Raw genomic sequence first — 21,736 nt, forward strand, 5'->3', positions numbered from 1 at the left:
ATGGCACACAAAGACATTTGACTTTCAGCCGAGCAGCTGTGGTCATTTTGATTAGCTCAGCATGAAAAGGGCTTTCCTGGAGCATTTTAGTCCCTCAAAGTGCACTGAAGCAATCAACTATTGGTGGCAAAGCACTGTCAAAAGACATCCAGGATAAAGCTGTAGACAGACAAGTCAGATGATGAAAAAAAATGTAAAGGATTTATCAAAGCCTAGAAGCACAGGGAAGTCCATTAAGAAGTGGAATGCATTTGGTACAACACAGACCCTCCCTGGATCAGGACATCACTCCACACTGGATGAAAGAATCAGGAGGAAAGTTTTCAGAGTGGCTACCAAGAGGCCTACAGCAACTCTGAAGCAGTTGCAGGAATTTATGACAAAGTGGTCATTGCATGCACTAATCACACTAATATTTCATGAGTTGAAGAAATGACTATTAGCAGGGAATTCTTGGGACCAGAAAGTTACTGCAAGGGTTCCTCTGTTGTGAACCCTGGTGTAAGGCGATGCTGCGGACTCTGGTGTAAAGGAAAGACTGACGTTTCTGGTGTTCACAGCCCCTCCTTACACAAGAGTCCATAGAGCTCCATTTACATCACAGTCCACAGACTGCAGATATGACACAAGAGACAGTTAGAGACTGAGCATGGCACAAGGGTAGGGCTAGTACAAGCATTTTCACAGATTGCATGCCCTATCTTCTGAAGAGAACAGAGATTCCGTGGTGGTACTAGTTCCACACTTACAATCTTCCTCTTGGAAACCCCTGGCTTTGGTGTCCCCTTCTCCTGACGCACTCAGGCAACCGCCTTGGCTGCCTTATGCTGGCGCCAGCCCTGGTTTCATTGCTGCTCAACAGTATAATTGCCAGGGTACACTTATATTACAACCCTAGGGTTTTGGACAACAGATAGCCAAAGCTTATAGATGAAAATTTAGAGGCACAGTAGGCAGGTGTTCTTTGCATCAAGTTAACCACTTGCTGTCCAGCATGGTACCCATGCGTTGCTGGATTGGAAGGGTGATCTCTGTCATTGTCACAGCAACGACAGATCATAGATCAGGGCTGTTGATTCCCTTTAATTTTAAAGTGGTTGTAAACCCCCATCTAAATCAGCATAAAAAAACCTAATGAACACTGCTTGTAGATCTCTCCTTACTTGCTTATTGTTGTAATCCTTTTTGATCTTTATAACGTCACTGAGCATGCCCAGATCTCCCCTGATTTACGGCACACTCTGTGTACTTTATTATCAGGACTTAATACAGTACACCACTGATATCCCATAAGACTGAAGAATCATTCAGAGCTTCCTCCTACACCCCATGTGACATCACATGCAGTGTAAAGCAGGGCATGGGACAGCAGTACAGCAGTCTTATTAGCTGAAGCCGATAAGACTGACAAAAGGCAAACACTGGATAATCGGCACAAGTAAATACTATGAAATAAAACAAGTCCGCTATGAACAGGGAAGCAGAACCATAGAAACGTTGGATTGAGAAGGAGGCTTGGTTAACAGTACAGGAAGTGCTCAATGTAAGGGCGGAAATACACTCCACTGTGGACTCAAAATACTTAAGATGGCGCTGCCTAACCCCTGGAAAAAAAGTTTAAAGTTTATTTAAACATTAGTATGTGATTTGGGCTGGATTACAGTGGCTATAGTTTGATATACTTCCTCTTTAAAAGTATTCCTAGCGCTAAGAAGCCGCAGGATTACTTTTACATGTGAAGGAAGGGGGTCTAGCCCCCCCCTTGCCGCTGCCTTTACCAGGCTCAATGCAATGTCAGAAGCAATGAGGACTTTGACCCCTATCACACTGCCGGTGCCCAGGCGTCATTGGAAAAGCAGCGCTATTTTTAGCGTCACTTTACCATTTTAGCGGCTCTATTCGCCCGCTAGTGGGGCAGCTTTAACCCCCACTTGCAACCAAGTGTTAAATCCACCCACAAAAACACAGCTTGGCCAGCGGTTCAGCAGCGATGACCATTGATTTCAATGGGCAGGAGCGGTGTATTCACAATCCTACACTATCCCAAAGAAGCTGCTGGCAGTACTTTGTGACGCCCTGACAGCACCCCAGTGTGAAAGCACTCTGGCTTTCACACTGGATTTGCAGCCAAGGCTTTTTTCATGCGCTATGCAGGCACTATTTTTAACGATGTAGCGCCTGAAAACACAAGTGTGTAAAGGGGTCTCAGTTTTGGTCTCATGTAAACAAGCCATTACCGGCTTGAACAAGCATCTGAGCAAACTGATATTGGTTTAATCAGATGCTCTGGAGGGCAGAAGAGATCTGGGGTATAATAGTCCCCAGACCTCCCAAGAAAGGGATCTGCCGTGGCCTATGCCATCGCAAGGGCTGCTCATCTCTTCTGAAAGCAATAAAATATTTAAGATAGCCTTTTTCATAAAATAAAATTTCTGCTTTCACACTGTAGTGCGCGCTTACAGGACAGGAAAAAAAGTCCTGCAAGCAGCATCTTTGGGGAGGTCCGGGAACAATGAATACACAGCTCCCAAAATGCCCCTGCCATTGAAATCAATGGCCAGTGCTGTAGAAGCACCTGCAAAGTGCTTCAGCAGCGGCAATGGAAAAGCGTAACTAATACGACAGTAAAGCACCGCTAAAACACGGCTGCTGCTTCAGTGTGAAAGTGGCCTAAAAGCTTATAAAGTGTCACCTATGGAGATTTTTTAAGTACTGTAGTCTGGCACTATTCCATGAGCATGTGCAATTTTAAAGCGTGACATTTTGTGCATTTACTTAACTGAACATCATCTTTTATATTTTACCAAACAATTGGGCATTATATTGCATTTTTGTGCATTACAATTTACTAGTGTATTTTTTCCCCAAAAATTGAGTGAAAAGCCACTGTGCAAATACAATGTTGCAACACTCACCATTTTATGCTCTAGGGCATGAGTGCTCAACCTGTGGCCCTCCAGCTGTTGCAGAACTACACGTCCCATGAGGCATTGCAAGCTGATAGTTACAAACATGACTCCCAAAGGCAGAGGCATGATGGGACTTAGTTTTGCAACAGCTGAGGGCCACAGGTCAAACACTCATGCTCTAGGACCTCTGCTTAAAAATATATATTTCAAGTAATTTTCTATCAAAAAAGGCACATTTTTACATATATGTGAGAAGTGTCAGAATTGGCAAGTGGTTAAACATCAAATTTTCAGCCCTTGCTGATGGGTTACTTTTTAGTAGAAAACAGCAAGATGCTATCCCTCCTTATGAACTCCCTGCAAGCAAAGCCAGTGAATCAACATTGATCAATGCCTCTTCTCTAATGCAACTACATTCATCTTTGTAAACATTCAACGTCCTGTCCCACATCGTCAACCAGTCAGTATAGAAGTGTGTGGCTATAGGTGACATTGTATAAATCCAAATTAAAGAGTTGCCAGAACTCTAAAACACTAATAAAACTGAGATGTTAGTTGTACATATTTACAAATCTATGTGAAACTTACAATGCCTCAATGCTGCCCTATGCTGTAGGAACTGGAATGTGTGGTTCAAGCCAGTTTTAGGATAGGCAGTTTATCTGCAATTTTAGATTTAATGTCTGAGCACTGAAAAGCTGCCTACAAATAGTACTTTGGAAAATTTCAGAGATAGCGACACCTACTGAATGCTATTGTATGGATCGTGACACCCTAAACCAGATTTAACAAGCCTGGCCTTGTGGTACAAGTCATTGTTGCTCCATACACCTTACGCTTTTTATGACATGAGCACCAATGAAGCCTGGTACCCTAATTGGAGTATATAAACTGCATAGATACGAACAACCTATATCTTCAGAAGAGGCTAGAGGAATAAGTGGCATTTTCGGCTTCACAAAGGAAGGTGGATGCAGAAGCACACATCTGCAGAAAATCCTGCCATTTTGGCACACTGACCTTAGCAAGCTTTCCAAGGTGAGGCTGGGGACCCGGCAGAGCAATGCAAACATGGAGTAGAGCGTATTCTATAAGCATCACAACAGATTTTGAACAAAACTTCAAATATCTGGCTACTGTGCTCAGAAACACAAGGCACACTCCACCTCCTCCACCTATTGAGCTCAAGCCAAAGTCTACAGTAACTAAAAAAAAAAAAAAAAAAACTACACAGTTGGCCAACAATGCCACAAATGATCCACATTCATAAACATCCTCACATTTTCTGTTACCTGATGTCTTCCAAGAGTTCGGCATCTTGCTGCTGCTTGACCTGGAGACTTGAAAGCTGTTCCCCAAATCGAACCTTTACTTCCTGAGTGACTTTTACCTATAAGGAGAAAAACAGTTCAGATCTGAGGACCTAGCACCCATCAAAAGTGGAAGCCTCACTCCAAGTAAAATAGGACTCCCATCTACTTACAACACCCCCGTCCCCCGGCCAACTCTGGCTGAAAAGTTCTCACCTGCTGAAATTATAATATACTATGTATTCCCTGCAAATCCTGTGAGAAGGGAGCAGGGTCAAGCTGGGTTGTGTGTATGGATACACAGTCTGCCCTGGGAGGCCTACAAATCTGTCCCCCAAGCCAGTGGCTTGCTATGGAGGAAACGCAGCCATGGAGGAACCAAGATAGCAGTCAGGTGAGTAAAACGTGTTTATGATGATCGCAAAAAAAAATTCCTTTAGGCCCCTTTCACACGGGACGGATCAGTAATGATCCGCCACATGATGATCCGCTCGCTCAGCGGGGATCACTCCGTTGTCCCCGCTGAGCCGGCGGCAGACAGGGCGGTCTCCGCACACTGTGCAGGGACCGCCCTGTCAGATCTCCATTCTCTACGGGGATCGGATGAGCACGGCCCGTCTGTCCACGTTCATCCGATCCGCTCTGCAGACGGATATAAAAAACTGGAGTTAGTACTTACCGGTAACTCCTTTTCCGGTGGTCTTCCAGGACAGCCCTTGAGAGATGGAGCTCCTCCCATCGACACAGGAAACACATTGCCACAGTTCAAAAGGCGGTCCCTCAGGTCCCTGGTCAGTCATTCACCAAGAACCGAAGGATGGAACTGAAAAACAAACCATAACAGGTAACATTAGTACATCACTATAATCAAATAAAGGGTGGGATCGTGCTGTCCTGGAAGACCACCGGAAAAGGAGTTACCGGTAAGTACTAACTCCAGTTTTCCCAAGTGTTCTTCCAGGACAGCCCTTGAGAGGATCCCCAAGTACTTACCAGATTAGGGGGGGACCACGGCCTGGAGGACTTTCCTCCCAAAGGCCTGATCCTGACTAGACATTAGGTCCAGTCGGTAATGCCTTGTAAAGGTGGAAAAGCTTGACCATGTGGCTGCTTTACATACCTGCTCCGGGGTGGCACCAGCTCTTTCTGCCCAGGATGCAGACAACGCTCTTGTTGAGTGAGCTTTAACACCCTCAGGAGGATCTCTATTCAAGGCCTTATACCCCTCTGCTATAGCTAGCCTAATCCATCTAGCTATGGTTACTTTTGAAGCTTTTTGCCCCCTACGCTGCCCGGAAAAAAGGACACAGGGAGTCAGAGATTCTGAAAGGATTTGTCACCAAGATATTCTAGAATACACCTCCTCACATCCAATAAATGAAAACGTTCTTTCTCATTTGCTGCATTTTGACAAAATGAGGGGAGGACAATATCTTGGGACCTATGAAAGCTAGAAGCTACTTTTGGTAAGAACCCAGGGTCTGTTTTTAGTATGACTCTGTCTTCTAGGATCTGTAGAAAAGGTTCCCTGATGGAAAGGGCTTGGATTTCACTGACCCTACGGGCTGAAGTGATTGCCACCAGGAGTACTGTCTTAAATGTAATAAGCCTTAGGGAGGCCTCAGATAGGTTCAAAGGGTGACCCCAAGAAAGCTTTTAGTACAACTGCTAAATCCCAGGATGGGACTTTGCTGACTAACCGGCTTAGGTCTAGCGATTGCCGTACAGAATCTAGCGACAAAAGGATTTTCCTGTAAGCGTTCATCTAGGTACACACTTAAGGCAGCCATCTGAACCTTAATAGTACTTAGGGTTAATCCTTTGTTTACACCTTCCTGTAAAAAGTGTAGAATATTAGCCGTATTTATGTCACGGCTATTCAGCCAGCTATTAAATTTTTTTCCAGACTTTTTTGTAAATAGCCCTCGTGACTGGTTTGCGACTCTGTAGTAAGGTCGCAATTACCTCATCTGTCAGGCCCTTACTCCTTAAGATTTCCTCCTCAGTAACCACGCTGAAAGCTTCAGTGTGGCCACCTGTGGATGATAAAGAGGTCTCTGCGACAGGAGGTCCTGTCTGCAGGGAAGCCTTAGAGGCGGACAGTCTGTTAATTGTAGCAACGTTGTGAACCATGGTCTCCTGGGCCAGAATGGTGCTACTAGAATCAAACAGGTTTTTTCCGTGAGGAATCTTGCTAGGACCCTCGGAATGAGATGGAGGGGGAAATGCATAAGCCAGACTGAAAGTCCATGGAGTTTGCAAGGCATCTACAGCCAGGGGCTGATCTCCTGGGTTTAGCGAGCAAAAATTGGAAACCTTTGCATTCTCTTTGCTCACAAAAAGGTCTACTTCTGGTTTTCCCCAGTGAGTTATGAGATTGAATGCCTCTGGGTGTAAGGACCACTCTTGGTTCGAAACTTTTTGTCGACTCAAGTCCGCCGTGCTGTTCAGCTCCCTTTTCAGGTGAACTGCAGAAATGGATTCCAGATTGGCTTCTGCCCACTGAAAAATGCGTCTGGCTACCAACATCAAACGAGGACTTCTGGTACCTCCTTGTTTGTTTGTTTATGTATGCTACAGCCGTCATATTGTCTGAACGGACTTGTAGATGGTGACCCTGTATTGTGGGGTGAAAGGCTAAAACAGCTCTTAGGATCGCTGTTAGCTCCTTCCAATTGGAAGAGAAACATTTCTCTTCCGGGGTCCACTTGTCCTGGACCCAGCTTGAGCCAAGGTGGGCTCCCCAGCCCCAGCTGCTCGCATCCGTTGTCAGTGTTGAAGTGATAGGAAGGACCCAATGAACCCCTTTGTTTAGGTTCTCCCTGTCCTTCCACCACCAGAGGGAGCGTTTTATCTTTGAGGGGATCGATACCTCCTCCTCCAGATCTCTGCCCTTTAATTGTTCCAACAGAAACCCCTGAAGGTCTTTGGTAGAACCTGGCCCATTGTACGGCTGGAATGGCTGCCGTCATAAGACCTAAGACCGACATTACTTCCCTCACCGTACATTTGGGGCTGCATTGAAGAAAAGATGTTCTCTGCCACAGATTCAAAATCTTTTCTTCCGGCAGTATAATTTTCTGATCTACCGACTTGATCCAGTAACCCAAATACAGGATCTCCTGTGTTGGGGTCGTCTTGGATTTCTCCTGACTGACAATCCACCCTAATCGACTCAGGCTGAGTTGAGTCAACTCCAGATCCTGAAAAAGACGACTCTCCGAGTGTGCTGTCAGGAGCAGGTCGTCTAGATAGGGAATAATTGAGACTGATTGAAGCCTCAGTGGAACTAAAGCCTCTCCGAGAACCTTGGAAAAGATTGCACTGAAAGTGGTAAACTTTTGTGTCTATCTGCACTGCCATCCGAATATGCAGATAAGCATCCCTTAGATCCAGGGTGGCCATAAATCTCTTTCTGGAGAAGGTTCTTTATGGAATAAATGGACTCCATCCGAAATCTCTTGTAACGGATGGAGCGATTCAGTGGTCGGAGGTTCATAATTAGTCTGAACCTCCCTGACGGCTTTTTTACCACGAAAATGTGCGAGTAAAAACCGTCTCCTTGTTCCTGAATAGGGACTGGTGTCAATACCTCTTGATCCACCATTTCCCCTATCAGTAAAGGTAAGGCCCTGGCCTTTTCTGAGTGACTTGGGAGCTTTGTCACCAAAAACTTCGAGGGAGGGCTGCTGTGGAATTCCAGCGCATGACCCCTTTTTATTATATTTAAGACACTCGTTCGAGGTTGTCTCTTCCCATTGTGGAAGAAATTTGCTTAATCTTCCTCCCACAGGAACCCTGACATCACTGGGGTTTGGGATCCTGATTGGGGCGGCTAAACAGTATGCCCCCTTTCCCTTTCTGTCCCGACCAATGTTTTTTGGGGATTGAACTCTTCTCTGATTTAGAGGGTTCCTTAAAGGGACGAAAACATTTTCTTTGGAAATTTTTCTTTCTTGCGGGAAAGGTTTTCTTTTTATCCGCCGTCCTAAGGCGGAATCTAATTCAGGCCCGAAGACTAAGTCTCCTGTAAAAGGGACGCTGCACAGGCAGGTTTTAGGCGCCGTGTCTCCCCCCCAAGTTTTCATCCATACTGACCTCCTTGCTGCCACTGAAAGTGCTGCTGACTTAGCCGTAAATTTTACGGAGTCCGTGGAGGCGTCAGAGATGAAACTGGTGGCCTTAAAAAGCATAGGGAAGGATTTCAGAAGCTCCCCCCTAGGAGTGCCTGCTTTTAATGTTCCTGTAGTTGCGACAACCAGAACTCCAGGTTTCTAGCGACACAAGAAGTGGCTAGTGCTGGTTTTAAGCCTGCCATAGAGGCATCCCAGGCCATCTTTAAGACAATGTCTGTTCTCCTGTCCATGGGATCTTTCAGGTGGCCCATATCCTCAAAGGCCAGATCAGCCTGCTTTGAGACTTTGGACAGAGGGGCGCTAGTTTAGGATTTTTATTCCAGACCACCTCTGGGCTCTCATCAAAAGGAAACCTTCTCTTAAGGGATTTAGGAAAGAAAACCTTTTTATCTGGTTCAGACCACTCCTTAAGGACAAGGTCAGAAAGCACCTTATGTATAGGGAAAACCCTTGCTTTCTTTTTCCCCAGAGCCTCATACATTTGATCATGTCTGGATAACTGAGTTTCTTCCTCAATTTCCAGTGTATCATAGATAGCACCCATTAGCTCATCGACTTCCTCAAGAGACAATCTATACTTTGAGGCTTTAGATGTTGCTTGCTCCTCTTCCTGATCAGAGTCTGTGTCAGAGGAATCGGGGCTAATCAACGTGGGGCTAGGCTCCCTGACCATACGGGGCTCCCATGAGCTGGGTGTTGTAAGGCATGGTGAGGAGGAGATTGCAGTTTTACTCGTGGAGGCAGCTGACCCTACGTCAGTGATTAACTCCCGGAGGGATTTAAAGATCGACGCCATTTCCTCTTTAAAGGAGCCCAAAAATTTTGCTAAGGGGGAATCTGCCTCAGATTTAAGCAAGCTTGCAATGCATTGCTTGCATAGGGCTTTGTTAGAGCCAGAGGACAACCTATTCCCACAATTAGGGCACTTTTTGCGGCCTGCCTTGTCTTCCTTTGGTAGCTCTTTAGCCTGAAAATAAGAAGACAAAGAATTTTTTTGCGTCAGCTCCACGTCCCTCCTTAGAATCACCCAACTGCATACATCCTTAACTGAGTTAACCACCACTGTGGGGCTTTACAGAACCCAGCCTACAAACACCACCACTCCACCAGAGTAATAGCATGCCCAGCAGCCTACCTGGGATTGGCTGGTGCCCGTCTCCGCCGGAGTGTCCTGGGGAATAGCCTCCATGGTCCCCCTCTGCCGCTCCGGATCCCGCCACTAGTCCGGTATTGCTGGATGCTGGTCGGGACTGAACAGGCACAGCGCTGGCTCTCCCTCTCCTCCTTGTACCCTAGAGACCCGGAACCGGAAGTCTCGGCACACAGTGATGACGCGGTTCCGCCGGAAATGACGCTCGGCGTCTCCGACCCCACCGCAACAAGGAGCAGAGATGGAAGGTTCCACTCACTGCTCCTGGGGGAAACCGGCGTCATTCTGCCCCTGGCCACCTCGGCACTGGAAGGAGGAGGGTAACGGGTCTGCTCCGATTCAGCTGGATGGTACCCGAGCCACAAGAAAAAGGGTATGGACCCAACTGCAGACAAAACAGGGGGGCAGGACTGCGATCTCTTCCTGCACCCAGAGCTGCTTTCCATGGATTTCCTGCTGTTGTCTCTAGAGCAGGTGGACCTTTTTTGATTCTCCAATAGAACATATTTGAGTCCTGCTCCAAAAAGCATTTTCCCTCTTTTGGATGGTTCATGACTGGCGTATCTCCTAACCTGGTTTACGATAGAGTGCTCCACTCGGATGGCTCAAGATTGACCTATCTTCTGACCTGATTTGTGATAAAGCGCTCCTTACTGGGGCATCTGGTAAGGTGCTAGTGCTATTTGTTTGGTGGAGGTGCACCTGTTCTTGCTTCACACTAATTAAAGGGTTTTGGATTGCACAGATTCCTTTGAACACGGGGTGTTTCTCCAGTTGGACTCATAATGGACTTTATAATATTGTCACATTTATGTTGATTTATTATTTTTTACAATTTTTATAGTCCTGTTGGGTGTTACCTCACATGTTTTCTGAATTTTTTGGTACATATTGACCCAGTATTGCATATCTCACCTTTGGGTTCACAACATACGAGGGTTAACACATGTTTATTTCACAAGTTATAAGCAATGTTTTATGTTATATTTAGTTATGAGATTTGTTTTTTGAATCATAAGTCATAAGAAACACTTTCTCTTAAGGTGGAGTGGCTTATATCCTAATAGAAATATTAGGGATTGCGCAGTTCTTTTCTTTTTTTTCATTTTCTACACGTATATAACACTTTTGGTATGTACTAGAATTGCTGCATCACAAAATTCTGTTTGTTATACACTGTAGCGCAGATTTCCTCTCTTTTTCCTTAGACAAAAAACAGGACCCGGTCCCTTATGGCTTGCAGGTTCTCAGGCAGCCCCTGAGAGGGGCCTCCAGGTTCCTGGCAACATGTTCCTCAGACGGAGGAAACACAAATGACTGACCAGGGACCTGAGGGACCGCCTTTTGAACTGTGGCAATGTGTTTCCTGTGTCGATGGGAGGAGCTCCATCTCTCAAGGGCTGTCCTGGAAGAACACTTGGGAAAATAGGATTTTCCTCAGTCTGCAGAATCGGACAGTAGCGGAGGCAGACAATAGCGGGTGTCTGCGGATGTTCATCCGCAGACACCCGCTATCCCATAGGGATGCATGTATGTCGGTATTTCATCTGCAAACAGATGGATGAAATACGGACATACTGTCCGCATGTGTGAAAGGGGCCTTAGAAACAATTTGAAATGTTTACACAGTTAAAACATATTTTAGATGCAATAGGAATGGTTAGAATTCAAGTTTTTTTGCAGTCTGCCCAGTTGGGTAGTTTCAACCTCAGTTTGTCCTGGTGACCATTAACTGAATAGAAAGTAATAGGAAACCAATATCTTAAAGTTTTCACCAGAACGGGAGGCATGGGTACATGGAAGACACCTGTGCAGAATACAACAGCCAAAATAATTCTGTATAGAGACTTCCTCTCTTCTGGTTGGGTCTCTGGGCCATATATGTGAAAAGAGTTGCAAGGCAAGGTTGTCACCATTTGCTACTCCTATGCAAAATTTTAAAAAGTTTTGGCCATAAATACAATTTAAATTAACTTATAGCACAAGTACAGTAACACTGAGAACCAAAGAAAGGGCTGATTGGGAACATGCTCAAAGGAGAGGAGGAAACAGGGATGACGTTGTCAATACGGGAGGCAGGAGTGGCTAGAACATAACCTCAGCAGCCTTTTTCTCAAACAGCCTCTCCTTAGATGGGCAAGGGTTATTAATATGAAAAACCGGAGTTAGACTTATCGGTAACTTTCTAGGAGTCTTCCAGGACAGCCTCAGTGACAAAGGGCTCCTCCCTCCAGGATAGGAAACACGTTCACCCAAATGGTTAAAAGGAGGTCCTCCAGGCCTTCACCGCCAGTTTCTGCAAGAACCGCCGGAAGGCTAAGAAAGACATAACACTGGCATAACATTAGTATATCCCCTTCGCACCAGCTCTAAAACTCTGGGTGGGAAACCAGGCTGTCCTGGAAGACAAAAAAAAAAAAAAAAAGTTACCGGTAAACCTAACTGTTAGGTCCTCAGGCACTGATCCCACTTTCGCCCAAAGGCCTTTTTATTGGTAATCAGGTCGAAGCGGTAATGTTTTGCGAACATGGAGTAGCTGGACCAGGTCATTGCTCTGCAGATCTATTCCGGAGTGGCACTGGCTTTCTCTGCCCACGAAGTTGAAACTGCCCTAGTTGAATATGCCTTAAAGGCGCTAGTCTCCCTGCCCTGTATGCCTCTAAAACGGTCATCCTTATCCATCTGACGATGGTGGATTTTGATGCCTTAAATCCTTTGCGTGATCCTGCAAAATTCACAGATTCTGTCTTCCTGAGGTCTTTGCGGATATCTAAAAGGCTACACCTGATGTCAACTGAGTTCTCCTTCCTCATCAACCTCTGAGTAGTAAGATGTTGGCAGGATAACGTCCTGAGTTCTATGAAAAGTATAAGAAACTAGGATCTGTTTTAAGCACAACCCTAGCCTCCAAAATAAACAAAAATGGCTCTCTAATCGAGAGCGCCTGCAACTCACTCTTCTGGCTGAGGTGATTGCAATCAAAAAAGCGGCCTTTAGAACCACCCACTTATCAGATTTTTCCAGTGGTTCGAAGGGACTTTTTGTAAGTGCGCCGAGTACCAAGGATGGATCCCATGTGGGACAGGCTCTGACCTTCACCGGCCTGGACCTGGAGAGCCTTAAAGAAACTCTTCACAAAACAGTCTTGCTTCAGGGAGACCTGAAGAAAAAAAAAAAAAAACACTCAAGGCAGCAGCCTTCAGGGTGCTAATAGAAAGACCTAATTCCACTTCTGCCTGGAAAAAGTCCAACACTGCTGGAATTCCTGGTTGTTCCTGCCCCTGTTATGCTAACCAGGAATTGAACCTCTTCCAGACCTTGGTGTAGATGGCCCTGGTTGATGGTTTACGGCATTTTATGAGTTGATTACTCTTTCTGCGAACCCCTGGGCCAACTGTTCCTCAGATACCATGCTGTAAGTCTTAGGGTCTCTATCTGAGGATGCCTGTGTAACCAGATCCTCCCCTCATCGGAAGAGGAATCGGAGGCTATATGGCCAACCTCTTTAGGACTGCAAATCAGGCCCTCCTTGGCCAAAACGTTGCTATCAAAATGAGATCCGTTTCCTGGGTCAGAAACTTTTGGAGGACCGCCACAACTAGCCTTGCTGGCTCAATCCAGCGAGTGCAGGGAGAAAAACTGAGCAACTTTCTTGTTGCTTTCTGAGGTGAACAGAGCCACCTCTGGTATGCTCCAGGTCTTTACAATCTGCTCGAACACTTCCTGGTTGAGCGACCATTCGTCCCGTTTTACTTGCTGACGACAGAGTCTGCCAGAGAGTTCGAGTCCCCTTTAAATGTACCGCTGATAGAGAAGCCAGAATTGATTCGGCTCAAGTGAAAACTTTGCCTGCTATTCTCTGCAATGCAGGGCTCCTGGTCCCCCCTGCTTGTTTATGTATGCAACTGCGGCCACATTGTCTGACCTTAAAGATGCCATCCCCTAATTCTTTGCTGGAAGGCTTCTAGCACCCTCTGTACTGCCAGAAGCTCTCTCTGATTTCAGGCAGATCGCTTTTACCAAGTCCCCCACATCGTCCAGTGAGAAGCAATCTTCCTCCTCTTCAGTATCAGACCCAGAGTCTGCTTAAGAGGCAAGTGATCTGGGTTCCCTCTCTATGTTCCGTATCCTCCTGACTAGGTTCCAACAGGGAGGGCAAACTTTCTGCTGTATATATGGGCACAGAGGGACCCTGCATCCTATCCTTCATTCCTCTAAATGATTTGAAAGTGGGTGCAATTTCTTCTTTTACAGACATAAGGATTTTATGACACTGTCATAGAACCATTCTTAGTTAAATTATTGACACATTAGGGGCAAAGGTTTCTCCCAATTGGGACTGAGTTGTCCCACAAACAGCACACTTACTCCTGGGAGGCTGCATCAGGGACCTGTCCTGTGCTTTACCCTAAAAGCCAAAGAAAAGACAGAAAAACAACCCATAAGAGCCTATCCTCACCCTCACTGTGCTCAAGGGGAAGGATTGAAGTGCCCAGCCCTTCACCTGTGGTTCCCCATCCAGGGAAGGGCTTTGGTCACAAGGACCCTACCCCCTCCCAGAGCGAGCTATGGTTTTCCCTTAACCACGCTTACCTGAGAGGTGATTGTGCCAGAGGAACTGGAGTCGACTGCCTGGACTGCTGCAGTGCCCTCCATGGATCCTTGGTGTTGTCACAGCCTCTGCTGGATCTACACAGGCTCCGGACACCCAACAAGCCACTCGCCTGGAGACCGGAACCTTGTCTCACGGCGCCCCCTGACGACATGGCTCCACCGTAAGCCGTGTCACTTCCGTTCTTTGGTGCGCAGATGCCCCTCTGACGCACATCCACTCCTATACCCGGAAAAGCCAGGTAGTTGCACCCCCACAATGGATGCTGCCCACCCACCGGCATGCCTCAGGAGGACAGGGGGTAGGATGTATGCGGTAAAATTGAGGTAGGGACCCACCGCTCTTCAGCGGTCCAACGCTCCGAGTTTTTAGGCAGCAGTGTGCTAGTACCCCTCTCTTCACTGCTTTAGACAGAGGGGCGCTTTGGGCAAAGGAGAAGGTACCCCAGGAGCTCATCCAGGACAATCCTGGGACAGAGCTCTCCATGTTCCTCACATGCTTCCCTTCCGACAGTAAACAAACTGAAGGGGAAGGCCAGAGGACCTCCTTTTAACCATTTGGGTGAATGTTTCCTGTCCCGGAGGGAGGAGCCCTATATCTCAGAGGCTGTCCTGGAAGACTAAGAGGAAATCGAATTTTTACAACATACTTACCTGTAAAATGCTTTTGAGTACATCATGTGACAGAGTTAGGCTAATATTAATTACCTGCTGGGTTATACTTCATCAGGTGAATGGATACTGGTAGACCAAAGGTCTTCAGACAGGAAGTGATCCCCTATATAACTCCTACCATACAGGAAGTACTTAAGTTTTGTAGCAAGCACCAAAGATTCAAAAAAGAGGGATCTGTGTCCCATGATTTACTCAAAAATAAAAAATGTTACAAGTATGATGTAAAAATCCCATTTCCATACATCATGGGAGAGAGTTAGGCTAATATTCAATTTCTGCTGGGAATGCCGAAATGCCGACACCACTTTTTTTTCTCCAAAAGGATGGAATAGGTCATAACTGTCATGGTGAAGGATCACATACGGTTCCCTACATGAAAGGGCTCCCAACTCCACACCCTTCTAGCCTAGGCAATAACCATCAGGAAGGCTAGCCTGCGTGACAAAGTCATGGAATTTCCTTTAATAGGTTCAAATGGTTGTTTCTGTAACAAACAGCCCCAAGTTCAAGTCCCGAGGACACATAGGTGACCTGAGGGGAAGCAAGATGACCCCTGCATAAAGGTTCGGATCAGTGAATGGGAGGCTAAAAACCTTTGGAAGAATACCGATAGGGCCAAAAGTTGACCTCTGATTGGCTTTGTGTACAATTTGATTTCCACTGCTGACTGTAGAAAAGAGAATTATCTCAATCACCTATTTCTGAGGATGCCCTTTTCTGGCTTCACACCAAGCAACACAAGTTTTACAAACCTTGCCATAAATCTTCCTAGTGATAGCTTTTCTAGCATTCACTAGCATTCACTAGAGTAGACACCACTGGTCCCAAGCTGCCATGGTCCTTCAGCACCCTGGCTTCAATAGACATGTCATCAAATTTAGAGAATGTAAATATATAGGAATATAGGACCTTGAGACAGTAGATCAGGGCGACATGAAAGCATCCATGGCCCATCTATTCTCAGTCTCACAACCCCCACAAACCAAGGCCTTCTGGGCCAGGCTGGTGCACCAGAATGACTAGAATCCCCTCTCTCCAAATCCTGCTCAACAAAATGTGGAAGGAGTGGGATCAGAGAAAGCAGAAACCAGGGAGTATCGAGCATCTGATCCAATTTCCAGAGGATCTCTTGTTCGAAACAAACTGCTGTAGCTTTTTGAACCTGGATGGCAGTAGGTTGACCTCTGGCCATCCCCAACGTTGGCAAATTTTCTGGAACACATCTGGGTGTAGGGACCATTTCCCTGGGCAGATCTGCTGGCGGCTGAGAATCTGCCTTCCAGTTCTCTACTCCCGGGATATGGACTGCCGTTATTAGCACATGTCCCTCTTTCAGAGCTGAACTCCTGGTACCGACTTGGTGGTTTATATGGGCCACTGCCATGGCATTGTCGGACTGAACCCTGATGGGGCAGTCCTGAAGCGCCACCATCCAGGATTTTAGGGCCAGATGTACTGCCCGTAATTCTAGGACGTTGATAGGTAGGTTCTGCTCTGTCCCTGACCATTTCCCCTGGGTTTTGAGCCCATCTAGGGGCACTCCCCAGCCTGAGAGACTGGCATCTGTAGTCAGTACTCTCCAGGTTACCGGGAGAAAGGATTTTCCCTTTTGCAGGTTATGATCCTGCAACCGCCAGTTTAGGGTTAAGCATGCCTGAGATAAGCACATTGGATAATCTTTTTCCTCTGTTCCAAGCAAACAAGATGTCTTGCTGTAAAGGCTTGGAATGTACTGGACATGGGGCACTACTTTGGAGGATACCATCCTCCCTAGAAGACTTAGAGCTGGAGAGTTGTCTGTTGCCCCTTATCTGATGCACCTGATCCTTCATGGCACATATCCTTACAGGTGGCAAGAATACTCTTGCTTGGACCGTGTTTAGAATTAGATCTAAATATTTTAGACTTTGAGCTGGTCTCAAGGCTGACTTCAGTATTTATGATCAAGCCTAAGCTTTTCAAATACTTCACTGTGTATATTATGCTCCATTCTAGAGCCTGTACCGAGAGCTCTGAGCAGGAGGTCATCCAGATACCCGAGCACCAGGATCCCTTGGGTGCTTAAAAGACCCAGTACTGGTGCTAGGACCTTTGTGAACACCCAGGGAGCTGTAGTAAGCCCGAAGGGTAGAGCCACAAACTGAAAAATGACATTCCTCTACTGCAAATGCAAAATGTTGGAACCTCTGATGAGGCTGAAAGATAGGTATGTGCAAGTGCACGTCCTTTATATCGATGGAGGCTAAAAAGTCTCCCCTCTGAAGTGAGGTTACTACTGAGCAGACAGACTCCATCCAAAAGGATTGCATTAACAGATACTTGTTCAGGGACCTTAGGTCTAGAATGGGCCTTGCCCAGTTTGGTTTCTGAACCGTAAAAAGGTTCAAGTAAAACCCTGTGCCCCTTTCGGGTACCGGAAACTCTACAATCACTCCTTGATGCACTGGATGATTTAGTGCCTGAAGCAATACTTTTTTGGAGGATCCAAGGGAACGCTGGATCTTAGAAACTTGAGGGGGCACCCCCCGAAACTCCAGCTTGTAACCTCGAGATATAAGTGAGGTTACCCACTCATCCTAAATTGTTTTCTAAAAGCCGCAAAGTGCAGCAGGCCCCCACCCAATGGAGTGGGGGCGTCCCCACAAAGGAGGGCTTAGAAAAATTTTGGAACCAGGACTTTCTGGCCCTGGCCCTAGTGCTCTGTTGGCAGCAGAACCACCCTGACAGACATTTGAGGAAGCAGTCCCTGGGTTTTTTTAAAGGGACGTTTGGTGCTATTCTTCACAGAAAGTAGTTAACTCTTCCCTCCGGAAATCTTTTGGATACATTTGTCCAAGTGATCACCAAATAAATGTTCCCCCTGAAACAGGAAACCTGCCAATAACTTTTTACAAGGAAGCTCGGCTGACCAGTTCTTAAGCCATAAACGTCTGCACATATGTACAGACAAGGGAGCCCGGCGAGAAACCTGCTGTATTGAATCCTTTAAAGCATCAACAGCAAAATACAGTGCTCGAGGAATATCTGTCTTACCTTTCACGTAGATCACCTCCTGGTTAGGCCTATCAGGCCATTTGACTTGACCCTTTACGGGCTGGCAAATACCAGTTGCTGCAACAGCTGGCTGAATAGCTGAACTGGCCAAAGAAAAAGCTTTTAATAATTTCAAATTCTTGTCAACAGGGTCTTTCAAGCTATGTGCGTTCTCCTGGACAAGTTAAGTTCTTGTTTAAGGACAGGACTGCTGCATCTATGACTGGCCTTCTCCATTTTTTAACAAACTTTTCATCCATGAGATAAAAAAGGGAAACCTTTTAGGAGGCAAAAAAGTCAGGATGTTCCCAATCAGCATACACTGCCTGCTCCAACAGGGGGTGTAGCAGGAAAGTCTGTGCGACCTAAAAAGGTCTCAGATCCCAAAGAGGACCGGGGGGGGGGGGGGGGGGGGTTCAGTCACCTCTGCAAGAGGAAACAAAGGCAGAACAAATCATTTCGGTCAGAGTCAGGATCAAAAGCCTCTGACAGACAGACATTGACTGGATATCTTGTCCAGATTGCTCGGAAGCAGACTCGTCTGCCAGGCACTCCAAATCCTGAGCTTTCATCTCATCCCCGTCCTCAACCCATTCCAGTTCCTGTCACTTGGACCTTCAAGGACTGGGTACCCTTTCATGTTTAGGGTCCACTCCCTTGGACCTGTACAGCACCGTTAGTGCTGTAGGGTCCAGGATTTCCACTCTGCAGGGTCCAGCACTTAGAGGCCACGCTACAGGCAAAACCTTGCAGGATCTTGAGTCTTCTTTGTGAGGCTCGGGTACCATTTATCGAAGCATAAAAGCCTGTGTAAAATGGATCTGATCAGTCAATCCCTTGATTCATTTTTGGTTTGTGGGACTAGAGACCTGGAGCTCAGAGAGCTCAAACAATCTGTGCCATCCACCTGGTAAAAACGGAAGTGCTTCCTGTATGGGAGGGGTTTTATAGGGGATCACTTACTTTCTGAAGACCTTTGGTCTACCAGCATACATCCACCGAATGATGAAGTATATCCCAGCAGGTATTAGCCTGACTGTGTCCCATGATTTATGAAAAAAAAAGAAAATAATGTGTTGCACCATATGTAGATTGCAGAAAAAATATAGGACATTAAAAGAAGCTTATGACAAAATTTCAGTCTGGATTCCTCCTTTAAAACCAATTCTATAGCATGCGCTAGTTTCTGATGTCTTCTCTGAAAACCACAACATAAAATAAAATGAAACCTGCTTGTGATCAATTTATTCATATACACCAGCTATAAACTCACTCTTCTGTTGACCAAAGGCTTTTATGTTGACTGTATAACTTTCCTCAACTAACATCAATCATGTTATTGATTTTCTTATGAATCATTACATACCTATTCATATATTCCTTTCAAGCCTTCACATTTCAAAATACAGCAATACACAAGTACACCTTCACACAGTCACTCACTAATCAGAATATATTTTACTGAATTTTTGGGTTGTTGGTGCTCACAAAATGAAATTAACTGAGTTTAACACATTTGTAAACCATGTAGAAGCTCTGAACTTGCAAAACTCCAGCTACTCCCAGAAGTAGGATGAACAATGAGGGAGTTAGTGAGGACATGTTAAACTGGACCTGGTGCTTCACTTGTGTAAAATTTGGTTAAAATTGAACTTTAGATGTTTAAAAAAAAAAAGGGAAGAAACAAGCTTGCCATGTGGGTCAGCTGCATGTATGAATTAGGTCATGCACATGTACAAAAATTCCAGCAAATTGTTCTGGGGTGTGGAATTGCACACACTATGGTGGCTCCATAGTCAACTGGCTTTTGATAGGAGCCACCACAAAGGAAAATGATCTAAAAAAGCAAAAAAAAATAAAAATTAAAAAAAGTGCGGAAATTAACATGTCAACACAATTTATCAAAAGGGACAACAGCATGCAAGTGAGGCTATAGAGTAAGAACTTAACTGAAGATTGTGAAATATATTCATCCCAAATTTATGGTAGAGTATTCATTACAGGGAACCCCATTGCTTCTTCCACCCCCCCCCCCCTTTTTTCCATGCCCTGGTAACATACAATATACAGGTTCTACCCTGGATGTGCCTTTTTAACTATCTGGTCTATCTCGTCTTAGCACCTCAAGTCCGGTAGACTAGGTCAAACCGCAATGTGAAACACTAAAAATTATCTGATAAGCAGAGATCATATGCTCTTAGTCTTCAGGGCCAAGAGATTATTTTAGATTAATGGATAGAAATGCTATATTTTTTTTATTATAGGCTTTTGTAATGCCGACATGTTGACGTGCCATACTGAGTCATGTGAAACACTTTAATGAAAACTACACATTTCAATACATCAGCTTGTCACCTCATACTGGACTTGTGAATGGAGGTATGCATACAACAATTTAGTTAGGGCTTTTTAAATGCTCTGTTAGAAAAAAGACCAACAAAAATTATAAGGCAATTACAGTAAGCCAAGGATAGCATGTGTAAAACACCTATGACTGATGCCTGACCACCAAAGAAATCCTGACCCCTGCCACTGACCATGCAGGTGGAATGAATGGCCTGCAATATGCTCAAGTTTCCCGTTTAAGCAACTGCACAGCGGGTTGATGCAGCGTTTATTCATAAAGCGCCTATTAATCTCACACAATCCTTCAGTCAGGGATGTAGATAGGGGTGTGAGGGCATGGAGGTCCACCCCTACCCTGCAGAACGTTCGTCCACAGCTCGGCCGCTAGGCTAGTGTAGCCATTCAGCCCCACAAGCGGTCCACCCCCTGACAGAACTACTGCAGAGAACGGCATAAGGTGTGTCTAAGCCAGAGGTGACGCAGGTATCTATGCCCAGAAGTAGGAGCAAAATACCTGTATTAGACAGGCATCTTCTCCCCCTGAAAGGTGCCAAATGTGACACCGGAAGGGGGGGGGATTCCGAAAAGTGGAAGTTCAATTTTTGTGTGGAACTTTGCTTTAAAGTCAACATAGATTGTAAGATCTAACGTGCAGGGCCCTCTGATTCTTCCTCTATTGAATTGTATTGTAACTGTACTGTCTGCCCTCCTGTTGTAAAGAGCTGCGCAAACTGTTGGCGCTATATATTAATCCTATATATTACTACTAAAGTGAAGTGACTGGCCTTGGGTAATGCACAGAGGAATCCCACATAAGTTAAGATAAGTTTATCTGCAGTCTTCTCTTTACATTTGTTCAAATGCCAGCATTTACAAAGCTTGTCTGAGCTCTCAGAAAACAGTGGGCGGGGACCTGGAATGACACTCTGCAGAGTTCAGTGAGGAGAGCTCAGATATTTGCTCTGCACAGAGCAGCCCTGATCCTCCTCTTCTGGTGTCCCCCACCAGAGCTCCTGACTCCTCCTGTCTTCAAGTAACCTTCCTAGCAAGCCTCTTGCTAGGTGTGTGGGCTTGCTCTCGAGCCACAATGTGTGCCTCTATTGACTTGCAGAGTATGGCCCAGACCTGCCCCCTCACTGGATTTGACAATAGCAGAAGCCAATGACTATTTCTGCTTTCACTGAACTTAGTGAGGAGGGAGATTGTTTAGGGGGGACTGGGAGAGATGCCCATAAAGGTAGTTTTACCATAATGCAGAGAATGCATTAAAGTGGTTGTAAACCCTTACATATACCCAGTAAAGTGACTGGCCTTAGGTGATACACAGATGAAAATTCCACTTGCAGATGTTGTACCTGTCTATCTGCAGCCTTCTCTCTAAATCCATGCAAAGCTGAAGTTACAGTTTGCAGAGTTCAATGAGGAGAGCTCTGGCTGCTGACTGGAGGGAAGGGACACACCCCCATCACATAGCACACAGGCACAGAGCTGAGGCTGTAAATCTGCTGGAGGGCCTTCCCATAGTTGTCAACTGTCTCGAAATTTCCCGGGACATTTCTGGGATTA

At 45.8% G+C, this 21,736-nt stretch overlaps 1 protein-coding gene across 2 annotated transcripts in view; it reads right to left on the reverse strand.

Annotated features, from left to right (window-relative positions):
• The window catches only part of FCHSD1 (FCH and double SH3 domains 1), a 197,955-nt gene that overhangs the window by 170,695 nt on the left and 5,524 nt on the right, over positions 1-21,736 (reverse strand). For both annotated transcript variants that reach the window (XM_077474235.1, XM_077474234.1), the window contains exon 2: positions 4,202-4,299. In XM_077474235.1, the coding sequence (XP_077330361.1) occupies positions 4,202-4,226 (25 nt within the window). In that variant the 5' untranslated portion in view covers positions 4,227-4,299. The remainder of the gene's footprint in view (positions 1-4,201; positions 4,300-21,736) is intronic.

Source organism: Lithobates pipiens, unplaced genomic scaffold, assembly GCF_037356315.1.
Source record: "Lithobates pipiens isolate NorthernLeopardFrog02 unplaced genomic scaffold, aLitPip1_a1.2 Scaffold_8, whole genome shotgun sequence".
NCBI classification, from domain to species: Eukaryota; Metazoa; Chordata; class Amphibia; order Anura; family Ranidae; genus Lithobates; species Lithobates pipiens.